The following is a 24,048-nucleotide window of genomic DNA, read 5'->3' as shown; positions in this document are numbered from 1 at the left end:
AGTGCCGTTTCTTTTAGGAATGTAATCTAATCAGCTCTTTCATTTCCTCCATGAGCAGGAACCCACATAAATACAATTTCCATCCCTTGTCCCTTAATTCTTTTGTGTTCCAGCGTTACTTTATGAATTAAGTCTGGTCTCTACTGCATGATATATACCTAACTGGAAGCTCTTTGATACAGACACTGAGTCACTGCAGATTGCTTTGTTGATCTTACTCTCTCTAACCCACCTCAATGCCATCAAAATGGCATACATCTCCTTTATACAGTTTAGATGCAAATTATATTTCACGAGAAATAAAATAACCAGTATTTACCACTGATCCTTTGGCTAGGAGCATTGTTGCTTTCTCCAGATCAGCTCTGGATGCCAGTGTTGTATCTTCTATTAATGAACCTGTCCGACATTGAGCAATTTCAGACCACCAGTTACTTTCATTAAAAAAAAAAACTGCTGAATTTCTTCAGACTTTGCAACTTCGGCTCAGGGAATGAATTGCATGCCGACTCTGGGTCATGTCGATGTTTGACACCAGTGCCTGGATTTTCTGTGGGTGTGTACATGCTGCTGTGTTGAACTGGTGACCTCTCAACTGCCCCAACACCCTATTTGTTGAGATGACCTTGGAAGACATTGGCAACGCAACGCATTGTTGTAAGGCACACACACTCAAAACATTTCAAAGAAATTTATTTTGTCAAAGTCATTTTGTGCGCTACAAGTTCAAAACACCACAAGACCAGATGACACCGGAATACATCGCAGATACACAGCAGTAATGTAAACAACTCACTTGCAAAAAGGAATGTTAGACATGTACAAAACCTTACACCTCAGAGCATGGAATACATTTTATTCAGCACAAGCAACAGTTTTGGCTTTTTTTTTTTTAGACAGATGGCACAGAAAATTAAACAAAAAATTCTGTTGCTCTTCATTTTTTTTAATTCGAGGAAAATAAGTTATCTCACAACATATTCATATGAAATAATGTACAAGTCTATGCATCAGTGCACAGCAAAACAAATGAGCCATAATGAGAAATCATGAGCTATAGCTGAGTCTGCCACATGTGCAAATGCCAACCAAGTTCTGTCACAAGGAGTACATTGGCAATTTTTTATTTATTTTTTTTAATGAATGATGCATCGCCCACCAGTCCTGACATAACTAAAGCACCATTCACCAATGGTAGTAGTGCAGCTAGTGGCAAAACAATAGCGGGCCTAAAAAAAGCAGGAGGTAGGTGCGTCTGCAGGAAAATGGCAGCAAATGTACAGTGTGGCACAAATGAAGTGATGGCTGAATTAAAAGTAGTAAGAAGACACGTTTTATCCAGACTTGAACAGTAGAATAGCCACTTGACCCAGGTAGAAGTAGATGAAATGCTTGGTCTCGTGCGTCACGTAGCTGCCGAAGTTCCTCCCGACGATGCAGTGCCATGTGGGGTTGTACTTCTTGTCAAACTCCTGCAGCAGAGATGGAAATTAGCTCATTAACACCAGTAGGAGTTCATTTAACTCCACACTATGGAGAGGCGGTGTGGCATACCTTTTTCACATAAGCAGCGATATCCTTCTCGATGTTGTACTTCTCCATCGCCTGCATGGCACAGTCCACTGCATCCTGCTGCATCTCATCAGACATGTCTGCATTCTTGATGACGGCCTTCTTGTCCGACATGGTGGCTTTCTGGCTGTAGGGGCGGCAAAAAAAATCATTATGAGAGACAGTTGTTGACAGTGGCAGAAAAAGAACGTAATCAAGAAACGTTTCAGGGAGTTGTACTTGAGTGTTCTGGTTTATATTCAGTTAAATGTATTCACAGCATGCAATGTACTTTTGAAACTAAGTTTCCACTGAGCACTCTTTGAGTTTACATTCAAATGCAACTGAGCAGCAAGAACACATTTCCACTGTTGGTTATATACTTGGTTAAACTGACAGGACTGAACAGCAGGCAGCACCTGCAGGTGATTTATTAACTTTAAGATGGCAATGATTGACAAATGAGAGCTTGATTAGCCAGTGACTTCATCCAATGCAGATGAGCCTGACATCAGTGCTAGTATGGGTACTTTATCCAACTGGAAACTTGGGTTACATCTTGAGATCAATAGACGCCTGTAGACAAAACGTGCCGTGATACAGAAACATTTGTAGCGTTGAAGACACCCGCGAGAAGAATGTCGCGACATCTTCTCCTGTAAATAGCTCCTGCAGCTCGAGCTGCAAACAATGCAAAGAAAGTGAAGGCAGCCTCTGGGAGACCAGCGCACAGCAGCCGAGGGCCCGCCGCTGCCTCGTGCCTGTGCACGAGCTCCGCAACGCCGCGACGCGACCATTTCGACAGGGCTCGGCCTCTTACCGTGTCTCTGTTAAGTTTTAAAGTGGAAAAAAGCGTGCTGTCCGTCCAGCTGCACAATCCCCCTCTTCGTGGATGAAAGGAAGCATGGCGCGCTGGCCCCGCCCTCCATATGAGGGCCCGCACCTGATTGGCTGCAGCCAGGCCTCGCCCTGCTGACGGCGTTTTCTACTCGCGGACAGCGCCTGCATCTTATTTCCACCCAGGATGCACCGCTTTCCACCCGCCGCCTCTCCCTCGGACGATCGATACAGGTGATTGGCTGCGTCAGAGGATCGATACAGGTGATTGGCTGCGTCAGAGGATCGATACAGGTGACCGGCTGCGTCGGTGGGTCGCTTTTGTGAACACGCGCTGCATATTTTATGATTATAAACCTGATCAAGACAGGATGAGAGCCTGTCGCCCTTCAGTGAAATACCTATTCTGTGGCTCCACCCAAGAAAACAAGGATGAGTAAAAAAGAGGAGATAAAGAGGACACTTTATGGTGAATCTGACATTTAAGACAGAAATGTGCTTCACTAAATCCACAATTTCCATATGAGTGAAGTGCCTCTCTCACACTAACATATCACTTTTTTTGTTTGGTTTTACAGTCATGTCTCATTGCTGTTGAGTGGTTTGTATGTGCAGTTTGACATTAAGTTTGTCCTTTCAGTCTCATCAAATGATGAGGGACGGTGACTTCAACTGTAAATACACATGAGCTCACTTCCCTGTTAAAGATTGGCATCTTGTCTTCTTTTGACTGCATCTGTTTATGTACTGCTGATTTTGAAACACTTCAACTCCTTTTTGCTTCATGTTGATCTCATTTTACTTTATGCATTGTGAAAATAAGAAAAAAAATATTTTTTTGAGTTGTGATATTCCATGCTTTTTAACTGAAGTCAATATTTATGGAAAAAAAATGGTTTAGCGGTAGTGTCTCAATGATTTACCTTTTTTTTTGTTTTTAAAGAACATCACAAAATATCACAAGATGGGAAACTGTTATTTTAAACATTGTGCTGAATCACTCACACCACTGCAGCCTGGTCTCTCTCCATGGTGCTGAAACCTGTCCCACCTCTCTTCATCCATCTGTACCATTGATGGACAGTAGCTACACCCCGACAGGACACACACCATCACAATACACAATACTTCACGATCTCAATTATTTATCAAAGCTCTTTTCAATGAGCACATTTTTGGTGTGTCAACTTGCATTTAAGACTTGATTTAATTTCATTAAAATTATATTGAAGGGAGGTGCTATACTATGCAATTGCTTTTATGCCTTTGACATGTTTGTATTCCTAGTGTTTCATCTTTTACTTGTATAACTAGCTATATCAATAAGAAATGTTTTTGGGCAAGATAATTGAATTGTTTATTTTCATTCATTCAGATCACTCTAAAGACAAAAAAAAACAAAAAAAAAAACAAAGCCGATCAGCAGTTTTGAAAATGCCAGAACATTTGAGAGTAACAACGCTCATCTGGATTTCTAGATTGGGATGCTGCAATGTGATTGGCCGTTTAGCAGTAATGTTCAGATCTTGGCCAACATCTGACCAATTCTTGAACAGCATCTAGACATCCATGTACTGTGGGTGGAGGGGGGCTTAGTAAGTGAAACAAACAACTCAAATCGCTCGTTTTTTTCCCCAACATTTTATTAAAAGAGAATAAAGCTTTCAAATACTGAAGATTATATGTAAGAAAATCAGAACCCAGTTAACATTGGAAAAGACTGACCTATGAAAAAAGATACAAACCACATTAAGGACACACTCCCTCGTTGCCTCCCAGATCGCCCTCCCTCCCTCCCTCCGCCACCGTTAATGTTGCCCCACTATTTACCACTCTCCTTACGCGTGTGGATCCATCCTGCACCTCCCAGCCCTCCTCCTGGATTTCATCCGAGCTTTGCGCTTGTTTTAAGTTGTAATTTCAAAAACAAAAATTTGAAAAATAATTCCTGGTCACTGAGCCATCAGCGATTACGTCTCTGAGGTTCCACGCCAAACGGTAGAAAAAGCAATTTGGAAAATTTCATCGGCCAATTTTTTTTGAGTATCTTACTAAAATGTTTCCAGTTTGACGGGGGGAGGTAATGTGGACAGGGCCAGGTGGCGGGCTCCATGTATCCATCCTGAAGCCTAATCCTAATCTGATCCTGAATCGTGATCCGGCTCCGGAATGGTGAGACACTGAGCCCAGTCCAAACCTTCAGAATACCAGCAGAATCAAAGAGAAGGAGGCGAGTTAGAATCACACCTTCACAAGATACTTCAAGAAATATCAGTAAAATGCAGCTACCAGGGTGTTTAATCTGAGAAAAAAAAATAAAAATAAGGGACACCGACTATAATCAAGCTCCAAAATACAACCAAGTTAGCTTGGATAATTAAAGATAAGAAAGCTTTGGGCTACCACATGAAGAGTGGTACTACTGAAAACATTCAACCAGGGTACTCAAATGGTAAGTGTATATTAGAAATGCCTAATAATGCAGATTTCACAGTTGACAAGGCACAGCCATCATACCATTGGTGCCACATTTGACTCCTCCTCCTCCTCCTGTTTATCCTAATATGAACTGATTCCTCTGATCCCATCCTATCCTGTTCCTCTGAACTGTACAGAGAAACACAAGAAGGTCAAAAGGACAGAATACATGTTTGAAAGAAGTAAAAGAAAAAGAACAAAAAAAAAATCTGAAAATCAAACCAACCACACAACATTCAACAATGACGAGAGAGGAAAGACACAAAGGGGTGGGGGGGGGGGGGTGGGGGGTAAAGGGAACAAAGATTTGGGGTAGGAGGGAAAGAGGGGAAAAAACAACGTGAAGGTGGATCAATAAGGAAGACCCAATGTACGTTTTGCAAAAATTAGAACCAAAAAAAATAAACTGCAACAAAAACTTAGAGGGAAGAACAGAACATGACAGCGAACACACGTGACACATGAGATGATTCCAGGTGAGTCTTCAGAATTCACTAAGTGACGTGAAGCTTCCCATCTTCTCTGAAGAACAACGTCACGTTTGTTAAAGCTCAGCTGGGTCTATGTGCGAGAGCGGGACCGGGACCGGGACCGGGAGCGAGACCGGGAGTTGGAGCGCGAGCGCCGAGGAGAATAACGTGGAGATCCTCTGTTGCGCCGCGGAGAGCAGCTGCGAGAGCCGCTTTTGCTCCGGCTCCTGCTGCGGCTGCGGGAGCGAGAGCGAGAGCGGGAGCGGCCGTAGCTGGGGCTGCGAGGCCCGTCCGTCTTCACGCGGATGTAGGCTGTCTCACCCTAAAACACACAGACACACACACTTCTAACCAGCTCCTCATTTACATGAGCAAACTTGCTGCATGACACCGATGCACAAACCAGGTACATCAGCATTTAATAATACTTACATTTCTGGAAATATGTTCCAATCAAGACAAATTGCATCACAAATAGCACGACAAAAAAGGTGAACTACAACCTGTATGCAATATATTAATGAGCGGCATTTCAATAGTCATAAACTGACAGTCGAGTTTGACTTCCCCAGTAGTTTCCACCTCAGCCCATCTGTTATTTCCTATTAATAAGTCCTACTGCAGAGATCATTTACCCACCTCATGAGAGCGAAACTTGGTATTATCCAGTTTACGGACAGCGTAGGTCATGTCTTCCTTGCGTACAAATTCCACAACTCCAGTGCCATCGCGGTACACATCAGCATAACATACATCACCTGCCTCTCGCATGTGGTCCTTCAGATCCTGCCAGCTCCCGCTAGGAGGAAGACCTGACGGGAGACACGAGGGAGAAAGATCCTTACATCCGGCTGAACACAAGCCAACAATCGCTGAAGATTCGGAGACAAAATGACACTCACCTGACACAATAACCCTGTACTCTGAGCGCCGAGAGGGGGGACCATACCTCCCCCTCGGTGGTCCCATTGGCCCAACCCCACCGCCGCCACCGCCTCCCCCACCCCCTCCGCGTCCGCTTCTTGGGAATTCAACACGCAGCCGGTAGCCATCATAGTCATAGCCATCACGCCCGTAGACTGCATCCTCAGCATCCCTGTAAGATCCAGGCAGAGATTATGCAACATCATAACAAACGCAGAGTGAGAAGAAAGTTAAGGCTTTAATGACTTAATTGTGCTGCACAAAAAAAAAAGATCACCTAATTAGGGTTGGCGGCGCTAATCCTTAAGCAGTGATCAGAAACATTTTCAGAAACTTCACCGGTAAGCCTGATATTTGTTGGAATTTAAAGCAGCCTCCGGTCCAGACCTTTGTGTAAACTGCTTTTATGTAAATTCAAAGTCATCTTTAACCCGGGTACAACTTTAACGCAGCATGAGACCCTGTCCTACTGATCCATGAGTCAAATTTAAGTAGAAATCTTCCCTAACGGAAAGTGATTTAGAAACCGATGAGAGGGAAAAAGTGAAACTCGGGCGGCTTTAGCTGAACGCATCTGAGCTAATGCAGGCCTCAAACACATCCCGGAGCCACATATGACTCCAAGAAACAGCAGTTACGCCAATATATCCATAATCCTCTGGGAAAACACCTTCACTGATATGCATTTGACTATATCGATGCGCGTTAGATCGTATCTGAGGAGAGTTTTGGATGTTCCCGCTGCCTGCGGGGGGGAAGGGGGACGTGGCGGGACGCCGCGGCTCACCTCGGGTCCTCGAACTGCACAAAGGCAAACGGAGGTCCTCCTCTGCGGTTCTTCAGATCGATGTCTCGGATTAATCCGTATTTGTAAAACAAATCTTCGACATCCTTCGATCGGATGTCCGGGGGCAGATTCCCGACGTATATCCGACAATCGTTGCTCCCAGCCGGACCTCGAATGAGACCTCCGACGGACATGATGGCGAAGAATTAGCGGGGTGGCTACTAGCAAACCTCGTCCTGAAGAAAAGAAGGAGGATCAACGGATTAAATGTAGCAGTTACACGATAAACTTCACGTTATACAGCGTGTAGTTACATAAAATGGAGCTTTACGAGGTATTAAGTTACAAAACAAGCAGTGGCTTACCAGAAGCTAAATTCACCCTGCAAAGAAGCACGCGGTCTTCTTCAGCGGTGGGAGCGCGTGCAACAACCTTTAAGTCTGCACACAGCGCCCTCTGCTGGCGAGCGAGGGGACATACTGCTGCAACACTGAGTCACCACGGGGCATGGATCTGGTCAGAAAATCCCACCGAAGAACTTAAATACCACAGAAACTAAAAAAGATGATTACGGTTGAATGCATCATGAGTCAAACTCAGACCTTAACACACACACTAAGAAATTATCCAGGTGCGAAACCAGCCTAACTCATCACAATAAGCATTAGTGTCACCCATTTACCTCACAAACATGATTTAAGACTGTGGGAAAAATCCAGGGACATAAACTGCACCCTGTTCTCACCCACTGTCAGCTGGGATTGGCTCCATTACCCTGTGCACAGGAGTAAGCTACACAGACGATGTATGGATGGATAAAAAAACAAAGATGAAACAAAACAAAATACATAAAGTAGCCTCCTACTTACATTTGGTGAAGGTTGACCTATGTTTCTGAACATAAAAAGTAATGGCACATAATCATCTTTAGTTTTTATTTTCTTAATAACTTAAAATGGCATACACAAATATAAAACTTGTACACATTTACAATTCAAGCTTTCAACTGTACAGTGCGACACCGTCATAGCAGCCATTCATTAAAATCTGAAAAGAAAAGAAGCATAAATCCTCAGACAAAGACAGCAAAAAAAAAAAAACAAAAAAAAAAAACTTCAAATTCCCATCACCTTCAAAGAAACCCTCCATTATGCCTTAAAGATCAAGTCCATGAATTTAGTTCATTCTTTGTTTGTCATGCCCCCTTTTCCTCATGCTTTAGTCCTTTTTGGCTTGTTTTTCTCTGCGCCTCTGTCTGGCCTCTGACACTATCTTGAGCAGGGACAGCAGGATAGGCACACACATGGGCAGGAAGAGCGGGATGTAGATGGCAAACTTCTGGTCGTCGGGAAAGTAAAGGAGGTGGAGGAGCGAGGGGTCGAAGAAGGCTTTCTCTGACGCCAAGATGGCTTCCTTGCTGTACTGGAGAGCAAAGCCGAGGTTCCCGGCCTCCAGCTCGCCCACGGCCAGCTGCAGGGACGTGACGGCACTGGACACCTGAGTGGCAGGAGCAGAAAATGTTTTGGTTTGGTGCTGTGGCTGAAAAGCAGCACAGATACAGCTCTAAATATTACTCACCTGTTGGGCAATGTTGTCATTAATCACAATGTTTCCGATCTGGTCCAGCAGCTGTGCCAGAGAGGTGATGGTGGTGGTGGCCGTAGCTACGTTTTCCACACTGCGACTCCACATGAGGCGGTCCAGCTCCCAGTCAGCCAGTCCTGCGCTCCCACACGGCGCTATCAGGAAGTCTGAGGGAGGCGACGACGACTGCACGCCCAGCAGCAGCCTGAGGAATCACACACAGCACAAGGTGTGTCGGCTCAGGTCTCCAGCTGAAGGACGGCTACCGTTTAGAAACTGAGCGCTTACCGAAGCTGTGCGAGGAAGACTCCCATGACTTTGGCCATGTTAATATTAATGTCCACCGGGAACTGAGGCTCTGGCCCATAGAAACCATTAACATTATAAACCTACAAAAAAAACAAAAAAAAAAAAACAGCATGGCGTTATGGGCTGAAATCATCCTCTTCGCCACTGGAAAATGTCTCAAAGGTCTTCTTGATGGAAATCAACGCTTTCAGACTCATTATTGATTTCTACGGTTACTTTCTAATTTATTAATTTAATAAAATGAATCAGAAATGCTCAAAACTGTCAAATGGCAATCACTTTGTTGATCTTACCATGATTCCACCCCATCGCGGGGAGTGAAACGCATTAGTGCGCACTTCCTGTTTATGGCGGTCATGGATGTAAAGGGGCGAATGGTTGGCATCGGGGACGTACAAAAGAAAATTCAACACCGGGTTGGAAGACGCAGCATTAGAGCCTGGAAATAAAAAAAACAAACAAAAAAAGCAGCTTTTGTAAATAGAATAAAAATGAAATCATGTTTCTTCAACCAATAGTTGCTTTGAAGAAGGGAGATTTTTACCAAGTCGAGCTTCCACCGGGTTGATGACGTGAGCAAGACTGTCAGCATTGAGGGTGTAGGCGCTGCGGCTGCTGTCGAAGCGTGGGTTGACACCGAGCATGGCATAGTGCAAGGTCTTTAAAACGGAGATGAGCAAAAAAACGCTAAAGAAGCTGAAAATTTAAACATAGCACATCAATGTGGCAGATTAACGGCCACAATACCTGAGAGTCCAGACTGAAGTTTGCCACAGGGGACAGTTTGGTCAGTAAAGGCTGGATGTACGTTTCCACAGCGCCTTCGATATCCCAGTGCAGCCGGTGTGACTTTGGGTCGGGGTTCAACAGACTGAAGGTTATCTCATAACCTAACGGAGACAAGAAAAGATAAATAATCTGCAGGGGTGACGCACAGACAGATTAGAACAGAAATACATTTTTTGGATGAAAGAGGAACTAACCTGGACTGGATTTGAAGGCCCTCATGCTGTCAGCGATGCTCTCCTTGCTGTCGGGACTGAACCGGACTCGGTCGCTGAGCGCAGCCGTGATGTCGGCGTGGCTGAACGACATCACCTGCAGCACCTGCTTGATCCGAGGCTCCAGGTGAGCCAGGAGTTGTTCCAGCGTCTTGCCGACTCTCATCTGGGGGCCCATTCGCAAGAGGGCCGTCCGGCGTTGACCGACGTACACGTTAACGTCCTGAAAGTCATGAAGGAAAGTGATAGGAGCCTCCTGAGTACTGGAGATGCAAAGCAGCAATGAACTTATTTATTGAATGTTTTCAATGTAACGGCAACACTTTATTACACAGGCCAAACACATGTATGAAAGAAAGAATATCAAAATGATCAGAAGTCCACTACAGAATGTTAAAAAATGAGGAACTCAAACCTCAGGCAGCAGCGAAGAAGACTGTGGAATAATGTAAACGACCAAAGATCCACACGGGCTCTCACTGAGCGTGAGCAGAGACAGATCTGCTTCTACAGAGAGAAATCAAAATCACTGCTTTTTAGAAAGGAGATGTTAAAATCTGAATGCTTCACTGAACCAGCAGCTCACCTGCAGCAGTGGGCTGGTTCAGTGCGTCCTCCTCCATGATTGTAGCCGTGCGGTATTTTGTTTCATACCGGTACCTCAAAGCGGTGTCCTCTGGAAACAGAAGATTTGACGAGTTCAGAGGCTGCCTATTGTGTAATCGAGGGTCATGAGGATCGTTATTAAATCACCGTCTACTCCATGTTCTTCATCCTGTGTCTGTGTCAGGGGGATTTTCTTCTGCTGTTCCGGAGTGACGGTGCCACGTGCAAACACAACCTCCACATCAGCACTCAGCTGAAGCTGGAATAAAACACAATGAGGGGAATGAGAAATTGGTAAACAGATTAAAGAAGATAAATTTCACATAAAGTGCAAGATGTGAAGTCAATCAGAGTATAATCAAACCTGCAGTTTAGCCAGTTCATTGATCTGACTGACAGGCAGCCACGCGCGGTACGTTTCAGTTGTTCGCCACCACAGAGGGACTCCCACAATGATGACCACGACCGCTATGGAGAGAGCAGCGAGCTGGCCTCGTCGACGCTCTGAGACAACAAACACACACACACAAACAGTGTTACTGTCTGGCTGCTGAGTAAAATTGTGATTAAACTGCTGATTTCACTCTCCATTAAACATGTTATCTACATAATTGTGGAAAACTCCATTCACTATTTCTGTGAGCCCAGAAACATTTCTGAAAAGTGTTTGGTAATTTTGAAGAACACATCAAAATTACTATAAATCTGATCTGAAATTATACACCGTGAAGATATGCATCAAATGTTCGGTAATAAATATTTAATTATTTTTTGGACTGTCTTTTTGGAAATAATAGTTTGATATTTTTGATCAAAACTGAGAATTCTATACATGAATTGACAGAAATGAAAAGTGAAATTTAGCTATTTATTTGTCCATAACATTCTCATATTATTCAGATATTGTTGATCATACGCACTTTTTACTACTTCCCTTCACTTTGATGAGATTCTGTCCCTCTGAAAGGCTCATTTTAAGCACAGTCATGTTACTGGCATTTCAATAAATGGCCACTGAATACTATTCTTCCAGTTTTAATAGTTATATTCCCAGATTTTTATTGCTGATGTTCAACCGTTTATGAAGATATTCTGCTAAAATAAGTCAGAGTAAGATAAATACTTTACTTTGTATCTTGTAATAGTAAATCGTGTCACTTCCAAATACTTGACGAATCCATATGAAACACTGTCCCACCCTCTGATACCACTTCATTCACTACCACATTGCTTCACATCTAGTTTAGCTTTACAGATATACAGACCAGATTATATTAGATGTGACATTTATGCTGCCTAAATTTACTAATGATTGAAATAATGCCACGGTCTGACAGTAATTTAATGGAATATAAGATTATAAGGTATGAGAAGGAGGAAACACTGCAGCATCTCTGAAGCTAGCTGTTAGCATTTAGCCTCAGGAGCCACAAAACGGCCAAAACAGGAGCTCTGCGCCGAATCGCTATATCTGCTGCATGAGATGAAACACTCTCCAAACTGCCACACGTTCATATCACCACCTTTCTCAGTAAAATACCTTTATTTAATTCAGTTCTGAAGCTACTCACCCACTTCCGTGGTAGCCATTCCTGCTAACAAATGGGTGCGCTTGTTTCTGCAACCAACCCCGCCTGGTGTCACATGACTACCGTCCTTACGTAGTATCTTAAAAAAACAGGCAAGTGCAAGTTAGTACGACAATGTAGCTGTAACTCATAAATATGAGCAAAATCTAATAAAAGTAGACACAACCATGAGGCTTGACAAGCACCTATTTTGGAACACTGCTGTCTGTCAGACAGGGACGGACAGTGTCCGTCGGCCTCTCCCAGTGAATATATCTAACGCACAGACGTACGTGAGCCCCACGTGATTCTTTTTCCTGAAGCACCTGCTAAATTCATCCAGTTCATCATTACTGTATCATTAATTAGGAGCATTTACATGAGGCTGTCGAAAAACACAACACGGTGCAACACTGGAAGTTTCATCTTTAATCATTTCAACCTACTTACCCACCTGAGCACGCCCCTGTGTGGTTATTTCAACCAGGTGTTACTGTGCACACTGGAGCACTTTTATTTATAGGTGCTCATCAGTTACCAGCAACTATAAGGACCCCAGCAAAGAAACTGCAGTAGGATGTCCGTCGATCTTCTATTCTACTCACACCTACAGGAAATTTAAAGCTGTCAAATCTCCTTACAAGTATCTCAGGGGAAACCAGATTATCCAGAGAAAAAAACTACAAATACTGAGAGAACATACAATCTTTTTGGAGAAAGGCCTTCAAACAGGCTCAAATACTGAGGACTTTGTTATCACGGCTCAGGAAGACTAATGACACTCCACTAACATGCAGTCACCATGAGGATTTAAAGGCAGTATGAGGCAGACACTGCTAAATTCACTCAGCATCAATTTGAATTGATGTTGTATTTTCACTGGCTATAAATAAATCTGACACAAAACACACCAATGACAACACAGACACTTTCCTTGATGTTTCTTTTAGTTTATTTTTCTGCACTATTTGACACACCAAGTGCTTCAACACCAATATTAACATCACAAACGTCACAGTAGTCCAATACAGCAGTGACTGTTTCCTCCCAGCTCGCCGCCCCACATGTTGGTCCGTACCGTCAGCTGAAACTCATCTGATCTTCCCGAGAGGGGGGGGGCAGGCAGTGGGGAATCAGTAAGGGGAGGGTGGGGAGGGGGGTTGACACACAAACATCACATAATATTGACAACTTCACACAACTGAATACAGTAATTACTGGTTGTAATTTAAAGCTAATGTTATACTGAGAACAGACACACAAGATGTTCATTTTTTCCGGTATAATGGTGATAAGGGGCATCAGAACATAAAGATTAAGATGAATTGTTACGTGTGTGCAGTGGCATGTTACAGTACCGACTTCTCCAAGTGCTACTGTGTTCTTAAAGCACAACCAGCTCTCTGCGTTTTCCCTCTAAATCCTCCACAATCCAAAAAAACCCTCACTATGCGCGTCTTGCCGTTTTGCCCATTAAACAGATGTACTGCTACCACTGGTCATCGGTTGGTCCCACTGTCGTTGCTGATGTTAGTATAGCGATTCACAATGAGCCAACAATGTGTTCTGATAGAAGCGAAACACCGAGACACACACACACACACACATGCTGACTTGGCCTGCTTTGGAGTGATTCATGGAAGGAAGAAATCTAAAGTTGGGACATAAGAGGAATTAAATGAACACTTGACTGATTAGCCTGGTGTACTGTCAACTTTTACTCAGCCACTAACTTACCACATCTCACCCCGATAACAGCTACACATACAGCAAAACTCAACACCTCAATCAGAAATTGTCTAAGCCATTTTGATTTGTTTGATCCGATAGAAAAACAAGAAGAAAAAAAAAAAAACCAAGCCCGTTCCCTTTAATACCATCATTTTGCATTTTGTCTCCCGCAACATTTATCTGTTGTCATTTTAATAACTAAAGTATCGTAGGCAGCACAGGCATGTGACTGATGGAAGAGTGAGAGGGAATAGCAGAGCAGATATAAGACTAGAACTAGGCCGACGTTGCATGTGGCAGGTCCATGCTTAGTAGGCATGATTAGCCACGTAGAGGGATTTCCCAGCAGCACCGGCAGTTCCAGAAGACTCATATTTGCCGAGAGCAGCCAAGCCGTTTGCCTACAAATGAGACACACACACAAAAAAAAAGCAAAAAGCCTTATGAGTAAAGAACGGTTTTTATGTTTTACAGTTGTGAGCAGATGCTCGGTGTCTTGTTGGGGTTTTCTGACCTCGGCACGCTTGATGAACTCCTCAGTGGCCGCCTTCTCATTGCTCAGTTCTCCTTTCCATGCGTTGAGTGCAGAGGCCTGCAGGGCACGGCCGTAGGAGAAAGTGAGGGCCCAGGGCTTGGCGAGTGGACAGTTGTTGATGGAATTAAGGTTCACGCTGGCCTCCTCTTCAGACTGACCGCCAGACAGGAATGTCACTCCTGAGGAAAAAAAGAACAAGGAAATAAACACGTTAAAATCCAAAAGGTCTCAAAAAGGTTGAACAACGGTTAAATAAATGTGCTTTCTCCAGGCACACTGCTGTCCATGCACGTGTGCGTGTCTGACCTGTGACGGCAGGAGGCACGGTGCGGCGCAGGGCAGTGACGGTGGCCATGGCGATTTCCTCGCTGCTGTACTTGTTGGGGCAGGAGTGTCCAGCCGTGACCATGTTGGGCTTCAGCAGTGTGCCCTCCAAGTACACGTGGTGATCTGACAGAGCCTTGTAAACTGCAGCTAGGACCTGGGGGCAGCAGATGGAGAGGTGCAGGAGTCACAACTTTGGAAGCAAGAGCTAACTTTGAAAACTGTAAAATCTATGGGGTTGACATTGTGATTTCAGTTAAACGTATGACTGCAGTACCTTCTCAGTGACGTACTGGCAACGCTTCAGGTCATGGTCACCATCGGGAAGGATCTCAGGCTCCACAATTGGTACAATTCCATTCTAAGAGACAGGAAAGAAAATATTAAAATAAAACCTCTAATTTTAGAGATAAGTTAGATATAATGGAAGTCTCTGTAATGTCACACCAACCTGCTGGCAGATGCTGGCATATCGCGCCAGGACATTAGCGTTCTCAAAGATGGCCAGCTCGGATGGAGTGGTCTCGCTGATCTTCAGCACACAGCGCCACTTGGCGAAGTCGGCGCCGTCCTTCTTGTACTGCGCGCAGCGCTCAGACAGCCCGTCCAGGCCTACGCATGGTAAAAACACAGAGGAATACGATCCATCAAGGTTTTTGGAATGATTGGACATTTGGTGTTGATCAAAGCTGAACCTGATCTGTTTCAGAGTGTGTTTCACGTGCTTCCTACCCTGAGTGGTGGTCTCTCCATTTGTCCCGGCCAGGGGCACGACACCCTTGTCGACCTGTGAGGAGAGAAAACAGGACAAATGTGACAAAGCAGTTGGCTTTTCGCTGACTTCACGCTTCCTGAATGAACAACCTTTAGCCCAGTTTATCCTCAAAACCTGCTCTGCCGTTCCGGGTGAGCGGCTCTGTTTATCTAAACATGCTGACATTAGGTTATTGTTTTGGGGTAGTTTATAGTTTTACTTGGCAAAATGTCAAAGTTATTTTAAAAAGACTTGACAGTGCAGCACAGGTTACGTGAGCAGATGACACAAAACGCTGTTGCAAGTTATCAATCAGAGAGATGACTAAATGAATTCAAATCTTACTGAAATCTATTTTTCCCTCATCACAGACATTCTAGTATTGGCGGAACTTGGACATTTTGTACCTTGATGCCCACAACGATGCCGCGGTCCTTGATGAGCTTGGCAAAGTTAGTGCCGTCGTCTGTGTTCTGGTAGAGGGTTTCGTGGAAGAAGATGACTCCGCCGATGCAGTTGTCGATGCGCTGGTCGGCGGTGAAGAGCAGCTGGCGGTAGCGGCGCCGGTTCTCCTCTGTGTTCTCAACCCCAATGGGGTTCAAGCGCTTGGCCATGCTCCCTGGAGACGAAAGGCAGATGCGCCGTTCACACCAAGAATTCACTCATGTGTACAAAATGAACCGTGTTCAAATAGAGGTTAAGATGCTGCTTTTCATTTTTAATAGAAACATTAGTTATGTGTTTAATGTCAGCTGCTTTAAAGTGGTTATTGGCGTTTCTTCCATTTGAAAGTCAATTTCTCACTCTCTGCTGTCACACGGGAATAAATCAAAATGGACGTTTTCATTATGGATTCATCTTATTACTTTACTTTAAATATGAGAGGAATTACTGTAATATGAATTAATACTGTGAAAAGAAACATTTAAATGATCACTTTAATTAGTCCAGAAGATTATTTTACCAACAATTTAATTACATCGTTTCTCAGGTTGCCTTACTGTGGAGACATTTCTGAATGGAGAGTTTGATGTTTCCTTTTTTAATAATTATTATAATGAAATATTTGAGCCACACCATTGTGACATTCTGAAACAAAACATAAGGATTTCATTTGGGAAATTGGGTAATTTATTAATCACTTTGCAATGTCACAGATAAAACCATATTTATGTTAAAAGACATGTGCATCGTGCTGACTGAAGATGATTTATTCAATAATGGGAATATAGATTCACATCACACAAGAATTCTAAGATACTGAGGAATATTCCATATAATGTTCGTGATATGGAATATAATGATATTGAGGTTTATAACTGACATCCTTTGGGGATAAATAATCCCATGTTGTCACACACACATACCGGTGGACTCATCAGCTGCAAGGATGCCTTTCCCTGGAGCCACTATCCTCAGAGCGATGTCCTGCAGGTCCTTCTTCTGCTCAGGAGTCAGAGCGGGGTACTGGTGAGTCATGATGGCTGAAAGAGAGAGAGAGAGAGAGGGCCACAGTGTTTCATTGTGTGTCGACCTGGACGAACGCCCAGTCCTGGCCTCACCCTGAGAGTCCTTCTATTGTTTATGCAACATGGCTACCTAACAACAGCAATGGGTTCGGCTCAGTGGGGGAAAGGAGGAGGAGCGAAAACACAAAACCACCTGCATGACCTAAAAGTCACAATGCAAGGACGCAGCATGCATATCAGATGTGGGGGGGGGGGGGGGGGGGGGGGGGGGGGGTAAACTAAGGAGAGGAATTACTTCCTTCTTCCTCAGAGAAAATGAGGAAGATTTGCTGTTTATGTTCAGTACAATAGTTCATTGTGTAACTAAAAAAAAAAAAACAACCTTCCTCATACCCGGTAAGGGCTTGTGCAGGATTAGAACCATCTTTGGTATAGTATGGTGTCAGTCACACAGAAACCGTTTGGTGGCAGCATCCACGTCTTCATGACATGCTGAACCGCACGCAAGCTCCAGAGCAGATCACCCTGTCCCTTTTCCTCGCTCTGCCGTAAATAAGCAGTTACATAAGCCCTCCCCTCCCCTCCCGAGCCACAGAAGATTACGCAACAGCTCTCCTATAGACTCCATTGGCAGCGCTCATTATAGCTGCAGGACTGGATGCTGTGCGGCTCGTTTCTCTCTCCTCAGCAACACTCCGCCTTCTCTTTTTCTCCCAGATGTCAGTATACCCCCCCTTTTACTGAACTGCACATATAAACACCTTCTACTTTGGCTTTGACCGATGCATTACTTGTTCTCATGTTTTTAACCACAAAGTGTGGCTAACTGGTGCAGCACAGCGGCTATAAATCATTTCGTCTGCGTGCACACAAGATGAGCATACACAGGATTTGCAAGCTCCCACTCCCACACATCCCGAAAACACATCACGCCCACGAATGTGGAGCGTGCACGGGAACAAGCTGTGATTTGTCCTTCTGGTTGACTGCACCGCTCTCGCCAAGCCACGTCACTTCTCACAGGCTTTTGTTCGCAGCATCTAAAGCACTCTGTTATGTGCCACAATAATGGATCGGCTATAGATGAAGCAGTTCGATGGGTGGAAGCTATGGGGTCAGCTTTAGAGGCCATGAGGCAAGCCACACAAAGGCCTGTGCTGCATACAGCCTTACTGAATGGACAACAAAGAAAACATACGAACACATCAATGTTCCAAAATAAAATTACTTTGAACTAAACAAGAGTGAATTGTTTAAACGCTGCAGAACACACCAACTGTAATCTATAAATCTCTTAAAATAAAGAGGTCACAGCTCAACAATAGACTCAGAGGACAAGTGGATTCCCGTCTGTGGCTAGTTTGCTATGGCCGGACACTGTGTGTATCCTCTGGGTTAATCCCCAGCTTAAAGCTGTGAGATAACAAACCGTTGGAGAACATGCACGCCTCCCAATGCCAACAGAGTGCAGTTAACACAACACCACCACGCCTCAGTGCTAATTCCCACATTTTAGCACAGGTGAAATTCAACAGGGTCAGGCCAGCAGGGTATAATGCGTCTCACGAGGACAACAGTGAGTTCACGAGTTTCAACTACGTGCCAACTCTCCAGTGAACAGAGAGGAGTATTTACACTTGATAAAGGCCAAACTTAAAGCCCACGCGAGATGTCTGGGACTTCACTGTGCTTGTGTGTGTTCAGTTCGCCTCCACCGTCAGCCATACCAAAAAGATCATGCTCAGCAAATATCTGCAATCTTTTGTATGGGACCTGCATGCTTTAATACTACAAGTACGTTGACTTTCCACATGTGGAAGTTTATGCTGGAAAAAACATTGTGAAATCTTGTGAAACACAAAAAGAAACGTTTTATGCAACAATCAGCTAAGCACATTGCAAAGTTACAAAAAAAGAACATGGACCTAGTTATGATGCTGATATTACACAAGCACCATAATAAACTGTTTGCACGCAACATTCAGTTAACAGAATCAAGCATGACCGGTTTTCATGAATGACTTGCGGTTGATTAAAATGACCACAGCAGGTTTGACTCGTTTGCTTTAATACTGTGAAGAGTTTCACAGTTAGAAGACATTCAGTTTTTACACCCATCAGAAATATGCTGGAAGTAGGGCTGCACGATTAAGGCCAAAATGATAATCACGATTATTTTTGTCAATATTGTAATCACGATTATTCATCACGATTATTCATTATGTTATGTAAAACATACCTTTTTATTGCACTTTTTTTTTTTAAACAAACAAGTGTCAAATTGAAGATGTGCGTCTTCAGCACTTCAGCGAAGTCAGGTGTGCATGCGCACATAATTGAAGATGTTTTAATTAGAATCTAAACAACTATTTAGAACCATGTCAATGTTGTGAACGATCGCTTTCCCTTAGAAACGAACATATAGACGCACCGACTGTGAGTTTTTACAAACGTTTGACCAGACCTCTGTTCTGAAAAGAGCCGGATTATGACTTTGGAACCTGAACGCCTCACAGCTGAGCGACCGTCACTTGCTGCATTCTAACCCCTGAGAGCAACACGATGATCACTGAACAACAAGATGAAGATAAAACAACAAGAGAACAGTAAACAGCCACGCTAAACCCAGAAATGAAACCTACCAGAACAATGATTCCCTCTTTCTCTCCAAGCCGCTGCTACGCCGCTGACATCCTGAACTGTCCGTCAATAACAGCTTTTCCCGTTCTGTCCGAGACGCTCAGCGTTTACATCTTCTTTCCACCGGTACAGAAGTTGAGATGCGTTCCATCGACTGATGTTTGAGCATGAAGGAATCGTTCAAAGCCAGCTAGTTCATCGGTGGCTAACAGCTAAGCTAACAGCTGACTGATACACCGCAGTGGCGTCCATCAGCAGCTACTTTTACGGAGTGTCCCTGAAGGCAGCAGGAGCTACACGGCTCAGGTCGCCCCCTGGTGGTTGGCTGATTGTTGGATTAAAAAAGTGCTTGATTTGACACGCAACAGAGCCCGTTTTTTCAATTTAAAAATCGCGACGATCATCTAAATTTAATCGCAGCAGCCAAAATCGTGATCATGATCAAAATTCGATTAATTGTGCAGACCTAGCTGGAAGACAACTGGCATCAGTGAATATCACACGGGAAGCCTCCAACAGACACTCTGAAAGGATGGTTAGATTAGTGTTTTTCCATTTTCATGCCTGCTCTTCAGTGTCTCCAGGAAATGTTCTCTATCCACAGGGGGAACATTAAAACAACAACACCGACCTCTAGTTTGTATCTCACATGCAGATATTAATGATGTGCTGCAGGACAGAGCCTGGCAGACGTGACAAATGCTGGGCTGTTGATCATTATGCACCCATAACAGCACCAAATGGAAGTTTGATCATCTGTATGAAGGCTGAACTTGAATCTGCCAATAAAAATCAAGTGCGTTCTAAAATTAAACTGCAAGGACTGCATATTCACCGAGATGGGCCAAACACTTGATTCTTAATTTAGTGCTTGACCTGACGAAGGGCATGAGAAGCTTCAGCAAAGCTTTATACCTCTACAAACTGCTGTCCCAACAGGTCACTCGAATTTTTTCCCTCTGATATGGCCTAGTTACTAACAATTAGGAGCAAAATTCTCTTTCTTTGACTTTGTCCGCACTGCACACACCAGATCCCAAAAAAAAAGAAACATTGCATCATTGCTGGGACATTCAGCTAACATGAACTTTTTTTGCAACAAGGTGGTACTCTGTTAACCTAATAAATTATGTCTTCCTCTGCCTATTGCAGGTCATTTCAGCAATATATCTTCCATATGTTATGCATCACGACAGTGTCAATAGTAGTGATGAGGGTATTTTATTCTCTTCGCAGTGCACCTTGTGAACAAGGACATCACTGCATACTCTGACATGTGCACCTTTGCATTGATCCTCAAGAGAAAACATTCTGTTTCAGTGAAATTGGTATGGTATCCACTGTAACTCGAATGTCAACAATTATAGGTTTGTCTTAAATTTTGTCTTCATATTGTTTCCCATTGATTTTCACTTCCGCCTGTTGCTCATTGGTCAGTCAATAGAAGGCCAACACCACTTCTGCACTGCGACATCAAGATCTATCAGCCTACTCCCAACTGCGTCACTCAGAACCCCTTAAAACATGCGTGACTACCGCCCACGGTGATCACACTGTGGAGCAGACCCACAGAAACAAGATGGGCAAATTGCCTGACATTTCTTGCACCCAGATTTACTTGATACAGAAAACACAAACATGACTTGAAGCAAGCAATACACTAAAATATATTCAAAGCTTGCATACTCTAGTGCCTAATGTATACAAGGCTGCAGGCAGGGACTGAGTATCCACCTAAACTCTGGCTGGTGCCACTAATTGATAATTAATGTTATGGTAATAGGAGAGATGGGTGAGGAGGTGTCTGCGAAATAAGGAGATTTTTTTTTTTTCTTTTTTTGCATCGTCATACCATTTACCTGGTTGGTTCTCTACATTGCAAGCTGCACAAGCTTCAGCAGGTGCAAAATGACTCTTTTGGGGCAGCACTACACCCAAGAGTTAAGAAGCCTGCTTGCTGCGCTGCATCTCATTACCAGAGGGACTGCAGGCCTTCGCACTGACGCACGCTCCTGTACTCGGACTGCTTCTATCTTCAGGCCTGGATGCAGCCGTGCATGCAGGAGCACTGTTGCCCATGCAGCTCGCTGATGAAGCAGCAGATGTCAAGGCTGCACATGCATTACAGTTCAAAGGAAGTTGACACTCATGAAAATGTGCAGATGACACTCCCAACCATTGTCAGCTTAAAACAGAGATTTGACATGTCGATCATAAATAACGTTTCATTTAGTTCAGAGAAAAACAGGATTACAGCGCCAAACATTTCCATTACTCTTCCCAACAGCTTAAATTCTCATAATTTTCAAAATGGGTTTTATTACGTTGCAGCCGATGAACTGCGTCAATGTGCTCTCAAATGAGCTACAGTCAATGGCTAAACCACAATCTGATTTATTGCCGATCGATTTTCCATCAATCACTCGTGAATCAATGATTATAGCTTTACCGAAATGAGAACACTAAATTAAAAACATCCATTATATATTAAACCTGCGAAAACGCGTTAGCTTGTATGTATTTAGTTTGGTGGAGACGTTCTTTAGCTGAATGAATTTGTTGCATCGTGCGTCTCGAGGCTGCCCCGCCCCCATCGCAACGCATCACATCAGAGGTCTACGTGCTCCAGCACAGATACACCCCGACGGGGCTCGAGCTCGCGAGCACGACGCCTCTTCATCACCAGCCGCTGACGCCTCACGAGCACGTGAGCGACGCACGGAATCACCGCTTCGTCGTGTGAAATCAACGGAAAATCAACCGTCAACTGAATTATAGTGAAAGCGGGCGCAACAGGCTCGTTTCTCTACCCCACTTCCATCCGTGAAGGTCATCGTTACTGAACCCTCCCCTGCTGCGTAGGACGAGAAAATTGCACATCTTTTAGAGACTTTTCTGAACAGAAAAGGGTTTAATATTTTTACATTTTAGTACACTATAACAGAGATTTATTACGACACAACTTTAGCAATCAAATAATAGCTAACTGGGTGGGAAGAATCAGTTAGCTTCAGATTATCAGCATCACATTCTCATCATCATTATTTTCAGTAGAAGCAGAGAACCCTAACCTGTAATACTGTTGGGGGGAGGTTTTTCTTCTTACCTGCGGGTGGACGTCGGAGTAGACAGAGTAGACTGAGAGCAGGTGAGCTGCGAGCCGGGAGGATGCTGAGCGGTCTCCTGTTTCACTGCTGCAGCGCAACGTGACCCTTTACAAAGCCTACTGGAGGGGGCGGGGAGTTCACTCTGCGTCAGATGACGTAATCACGCTGTCTCGACGCTAATGGAGCAAAGCACAGTGATTCTGCAACTTTTCGTGGAATGTAACCTTCTGGTGCGAACCTTCATGTGACTGCAAACTGCAGATCACATTTCAGAGGAATATCCACTATTGTGGTGTTGAGTCGACATTGAAATGCTTGAATTATTGATCATAGCTGTGAGAAAGTACAGGCGAATTTATTTTCATGCAGTAGCATCGAGCACAGTGCTTTACATGGAAGTAAAGGAAATACATTAAAACACAGAATCCTAAGAGATTAAAATGACAAATATTACAATGAAAGAGAATACATTTGGGAAATAAATAAGGTAAAAGCTTTATTAAGATAAATATCGTAAAATAAGTTAAATCCTACATGTAATGGAAGGTCTATGCAAATAATAGTGTTTCAAAGGAATGATAATTAAAAAAAGTTTCAGCAATCCTCAGGTGTTCAGGAAAGTTTGTTCTACAGTTGAAGAGCATCACTAAATGCCACTTCACCTTGTTTCTCCTGATTCTAAAAGACGTAACCTCAAAGGTGTTTCATATTGTACAGGTAAATCTCAGATTTATTTAGGCTGCAGATCATTCAAAGCTTTATCAACAAGAAGTTAAGTTTTGAAGGCAATCTTTTGGCACAGAGGCAGCCAGTGCAATGATTTACCTGGGTTCTTAAAATGCAGGAAGAAGAAACCCTTCACACATACTCCCTCTCATTGTTTATCAAAAACTAAAACTTTATTTAAAATCTTGATTTATCATCTTCTATAAACAGCTTAACTTCTTCTTTTTTCCTTTCCATCTGGGTTTATTCTTAGAAACCTCTGTTGGAAAAAGGCATCGCCCTCACCCCCAGATTTTCCCTGGTACGCCACACCCAGCCTGTCTGGCACCCCCCATGGGGGAGGCTCAGCCCAGCCCACTCTGGAGCTCCACTGCGCAACATTATGTCATCACATGGATGCATGTAAGTAAAGAACAAGTAGCTCAACACACAATTATTGAGTACAGCATGCGGTACAAAGTGTCCTTTCATGATAAATCAAATATTGAATTTAGTGTATAGTGCACAATGTCATTTCATAATAAACCACAGGATGTTTGGGAGGAACAAAATGGCAGACAGGGGATGTGAAAAAATTAGTTTCTTTTCACTCACTGATAAATCCAAAACTACCTGATAAATCAAACGAGCAGGGCATTGTATGGTAT

At 43.7% G+C, this 24,048-nt stretch overlaps 4 protein-coding genes across 5 annotated transcripts; all 4 read right to left on the bottom strand.

Moving 5' to 3' along the window:
- Positions 1–676: 676 nt before the first annotated feature.
- On the bottom strand, positions 677–2,527 carry dynll2b (dynein, light chain, LC8-type 2b). Its single transcript, XM_030100738.1, has 3 exons — positions 2,372–2,527; positions 1,555–1,699; positions 677–1,472 (listed from the first exon to the last, which is right to left on the bottom strand). The coding sequence occupies exons 2-3, from the start codon at positions 1,684–1,686 to the stop codon at positions 1,335–1,337; spliced, it is 270 nt and encodes an 89-aa protein (XP_029956598.1). The 5' UTR covers positions 1,687–1,699; positions 2,372–2,527; the 3' UTR covers positions 677–1,334.
- A 1,475-nt stretch (positions 2,528–4,002) lies between these two features.
- srsf1b (serine and arginine rich splicing factor 1b) lies at positions 4,003–7,462 on the bottom strand. 2 transcript variants are annotated; one of them, XR_003932263.1, is made up of 6 exons: positions 7,413–7,462; positions 7,048–7,283; positions 6,239–6,432; positions 5,976–6,148; positions 4,906–5,658; positions 4,003–4,585 (listed from the first exon to the last, which is right to left on the bottom strand). XR_003932263.1 is itself a non-coding variant. In XM_030100737.1 (5 exons), the coding sequence occupies exons 2-5, from the start codon at positions 7,239–7,241 to the stop codon at positions 5,428–5,430; spliced, it is 792 nt and encodes a 263-aa protein (XP_029956597.1). In that variant the 5' UTR covers positions 7,242–7,283; positions 7,413–7,462; the 3' UTR covers positions 4,003–5,427. The 2 variants fall into 2 exon arrangements, 1 of the variants encoding a protein (XP_029956597.1); XM_030100737.1 differs by having other exon boundaries at positions 4,003–5,658.
- A 520-nt stretch (positions 7,463–7,982) lies between these two features.
- pigs (phosphatidylinositol glycan anchor biosynthesis, class S) lies at positions 7,983–12,179 on the bottom strand. The gene is made up of 12 exons (XM_030101730.1): positions 12,119–12,179; positions 10,912–11,051; positions 10,695–10,806; positions 10,528–10,617; positions 10,357–10,448; positions 9,924–10,164; positions 9,688–9,830; positions 9,485–9,599; positions 9,234–9,379; positions 8,920–9,020; positions 8,626–8,836; positions 7,983–8,544 (listed from the first exon to the last, which is right to left on the bottom strand). Exons 1-12 carry the CDS (start codon positions 12,135–12,137, stop codon positions 8,266–8,268), a joined length of 1,689 nt encoding a protein of 562 aa, XP_029957590.1. The 5' UTR covers positions 12,138–12,179; the 3' UTR covers positions 7,983–8,265.
- Positions 12,180–13,053: 874 nt separating this feature from the next.
- aldocb (aldolase C, fructose-bisphosphate, b) lies at positions 13,054–22,802 on the bottom strand. Its single transcript, XM_030100559.1, has 9 exons — positions 22,675–22,802; positions 16,827–16,943; positions 15,867–16,078; positions 15,438–15,492; positions 15,157–15,317; positions 14,983–15,066; positions 14,688–14,862; positions 14,361–14,560; positions 13,054–14,247 (listed from the first exon to the last, which is right to left on the bottom strand). Exons 2-9 carry the CDS (start codon positions 16,936–16,938, stop codon positions 14,155–14,157), a joined length of 1,092 nt encoding a protein of 363 aa, XP_029956419.1. The 5' UTR covers positions 16,939–16,943; positions 22,675–22,802; the 3' UTR covers positions 13,054–14,154.
- Between the last annotated feature and the right edge of the window lie 1,246 nt (positions 22,803–24,048).

This window comes from Salarias fasciatus, chromosome 10 (assembly GCF_902148845.1).
Source record: "Salarias fasciatus chromosome 10, fSalaFa1.1, whole genome shotgun sequence".
NCBI lineage: Eukaryota > Metazoa > Chordata > Actinopteri > Blenniiformes > Blenniidae > Salarias > Salarias fasciatus.
This window is presented reverse-complemented; position numbering and strand designations above follow the sequence as displayed.

Excerpts from the sequence above, each read along its gene's own strand:
- dynll2b (XM_030100738.1), bottom strand. The coding sequence starts at position 1,686 with ATGTCGGACAAGAAGGCCGTCATCAAGAATGCAGACATGTCTGATGAG. Across the intron at positions 1,473-1,554 it reads TCGCTGCTTATGTGAAAAAG|GAGTTTGACAAGAAGTACAA; the intron begins GTATGCCACACC and ends TCTCTGCTGCAG.
- srsf1b (XM_030100737.1), bottom strand. The coding sequence starts at position 7,241 with ATGTCCGTCGGAGGTCTCATTCGAGGTCCGGCTGGGAGCAACGATTGT. Across the intron at positions 6,149-6,238 it reads GTACAGGGTTATTGTGTCAG|GTCTTCCTCCTAGCGGGAGC; the intron begins GTGAGTGTCATT and ends GTCTCCCGTCAG. Across the intron at positions 5,659-5,975 it reads CCAAGTTTCGCTCTCATGAG|GGTGAGACAGCCTACATCCG; the intron begins GTGGGTAAATGA and ends TGTGTGTTTTAG.
- pigs (XM_030101730.1), bottom strand. Across the intron at positions 8,837-8,919 it reads GTCTTCCTCGCACAGCTTCG|GCTGCTGCTGGGCGTGCAGT; the intron begins GTAAGCGCTCAG and ends GTGATTCCTCAG. Across the intron at positions 8,545-8,625 it reads ATGACAACATTGCCCAACAG|GTGTCCAGTGCCGTCACGTC; the intron begins GTGAGTAATATT and ends CCTGCCACTCAG.
- aldocb (XM_030100559.1), bottom strand. The coding sequence starts at position 16,938 with ATGACTCACCAGTACCCCGCTCTGACTCCTGAGCAGAAGAAGGACCTG. Across the intron at positions 14,561-14,687 it reads CGTGCCTCCTGCCGTCACAG|GAGTGACATTCCTGTCTGGC; the intron begins GTCAGACACGCA and ends TTTTTTCCTCAG. Across the intron at positions 14,248-14,360 it reads AGTTCATCAAGCGTGCCGAG|GCAAACGGCTTGGCTGCTCT; the intron begins GTCAGAAAACCC and ends TCTCATTTGTAG.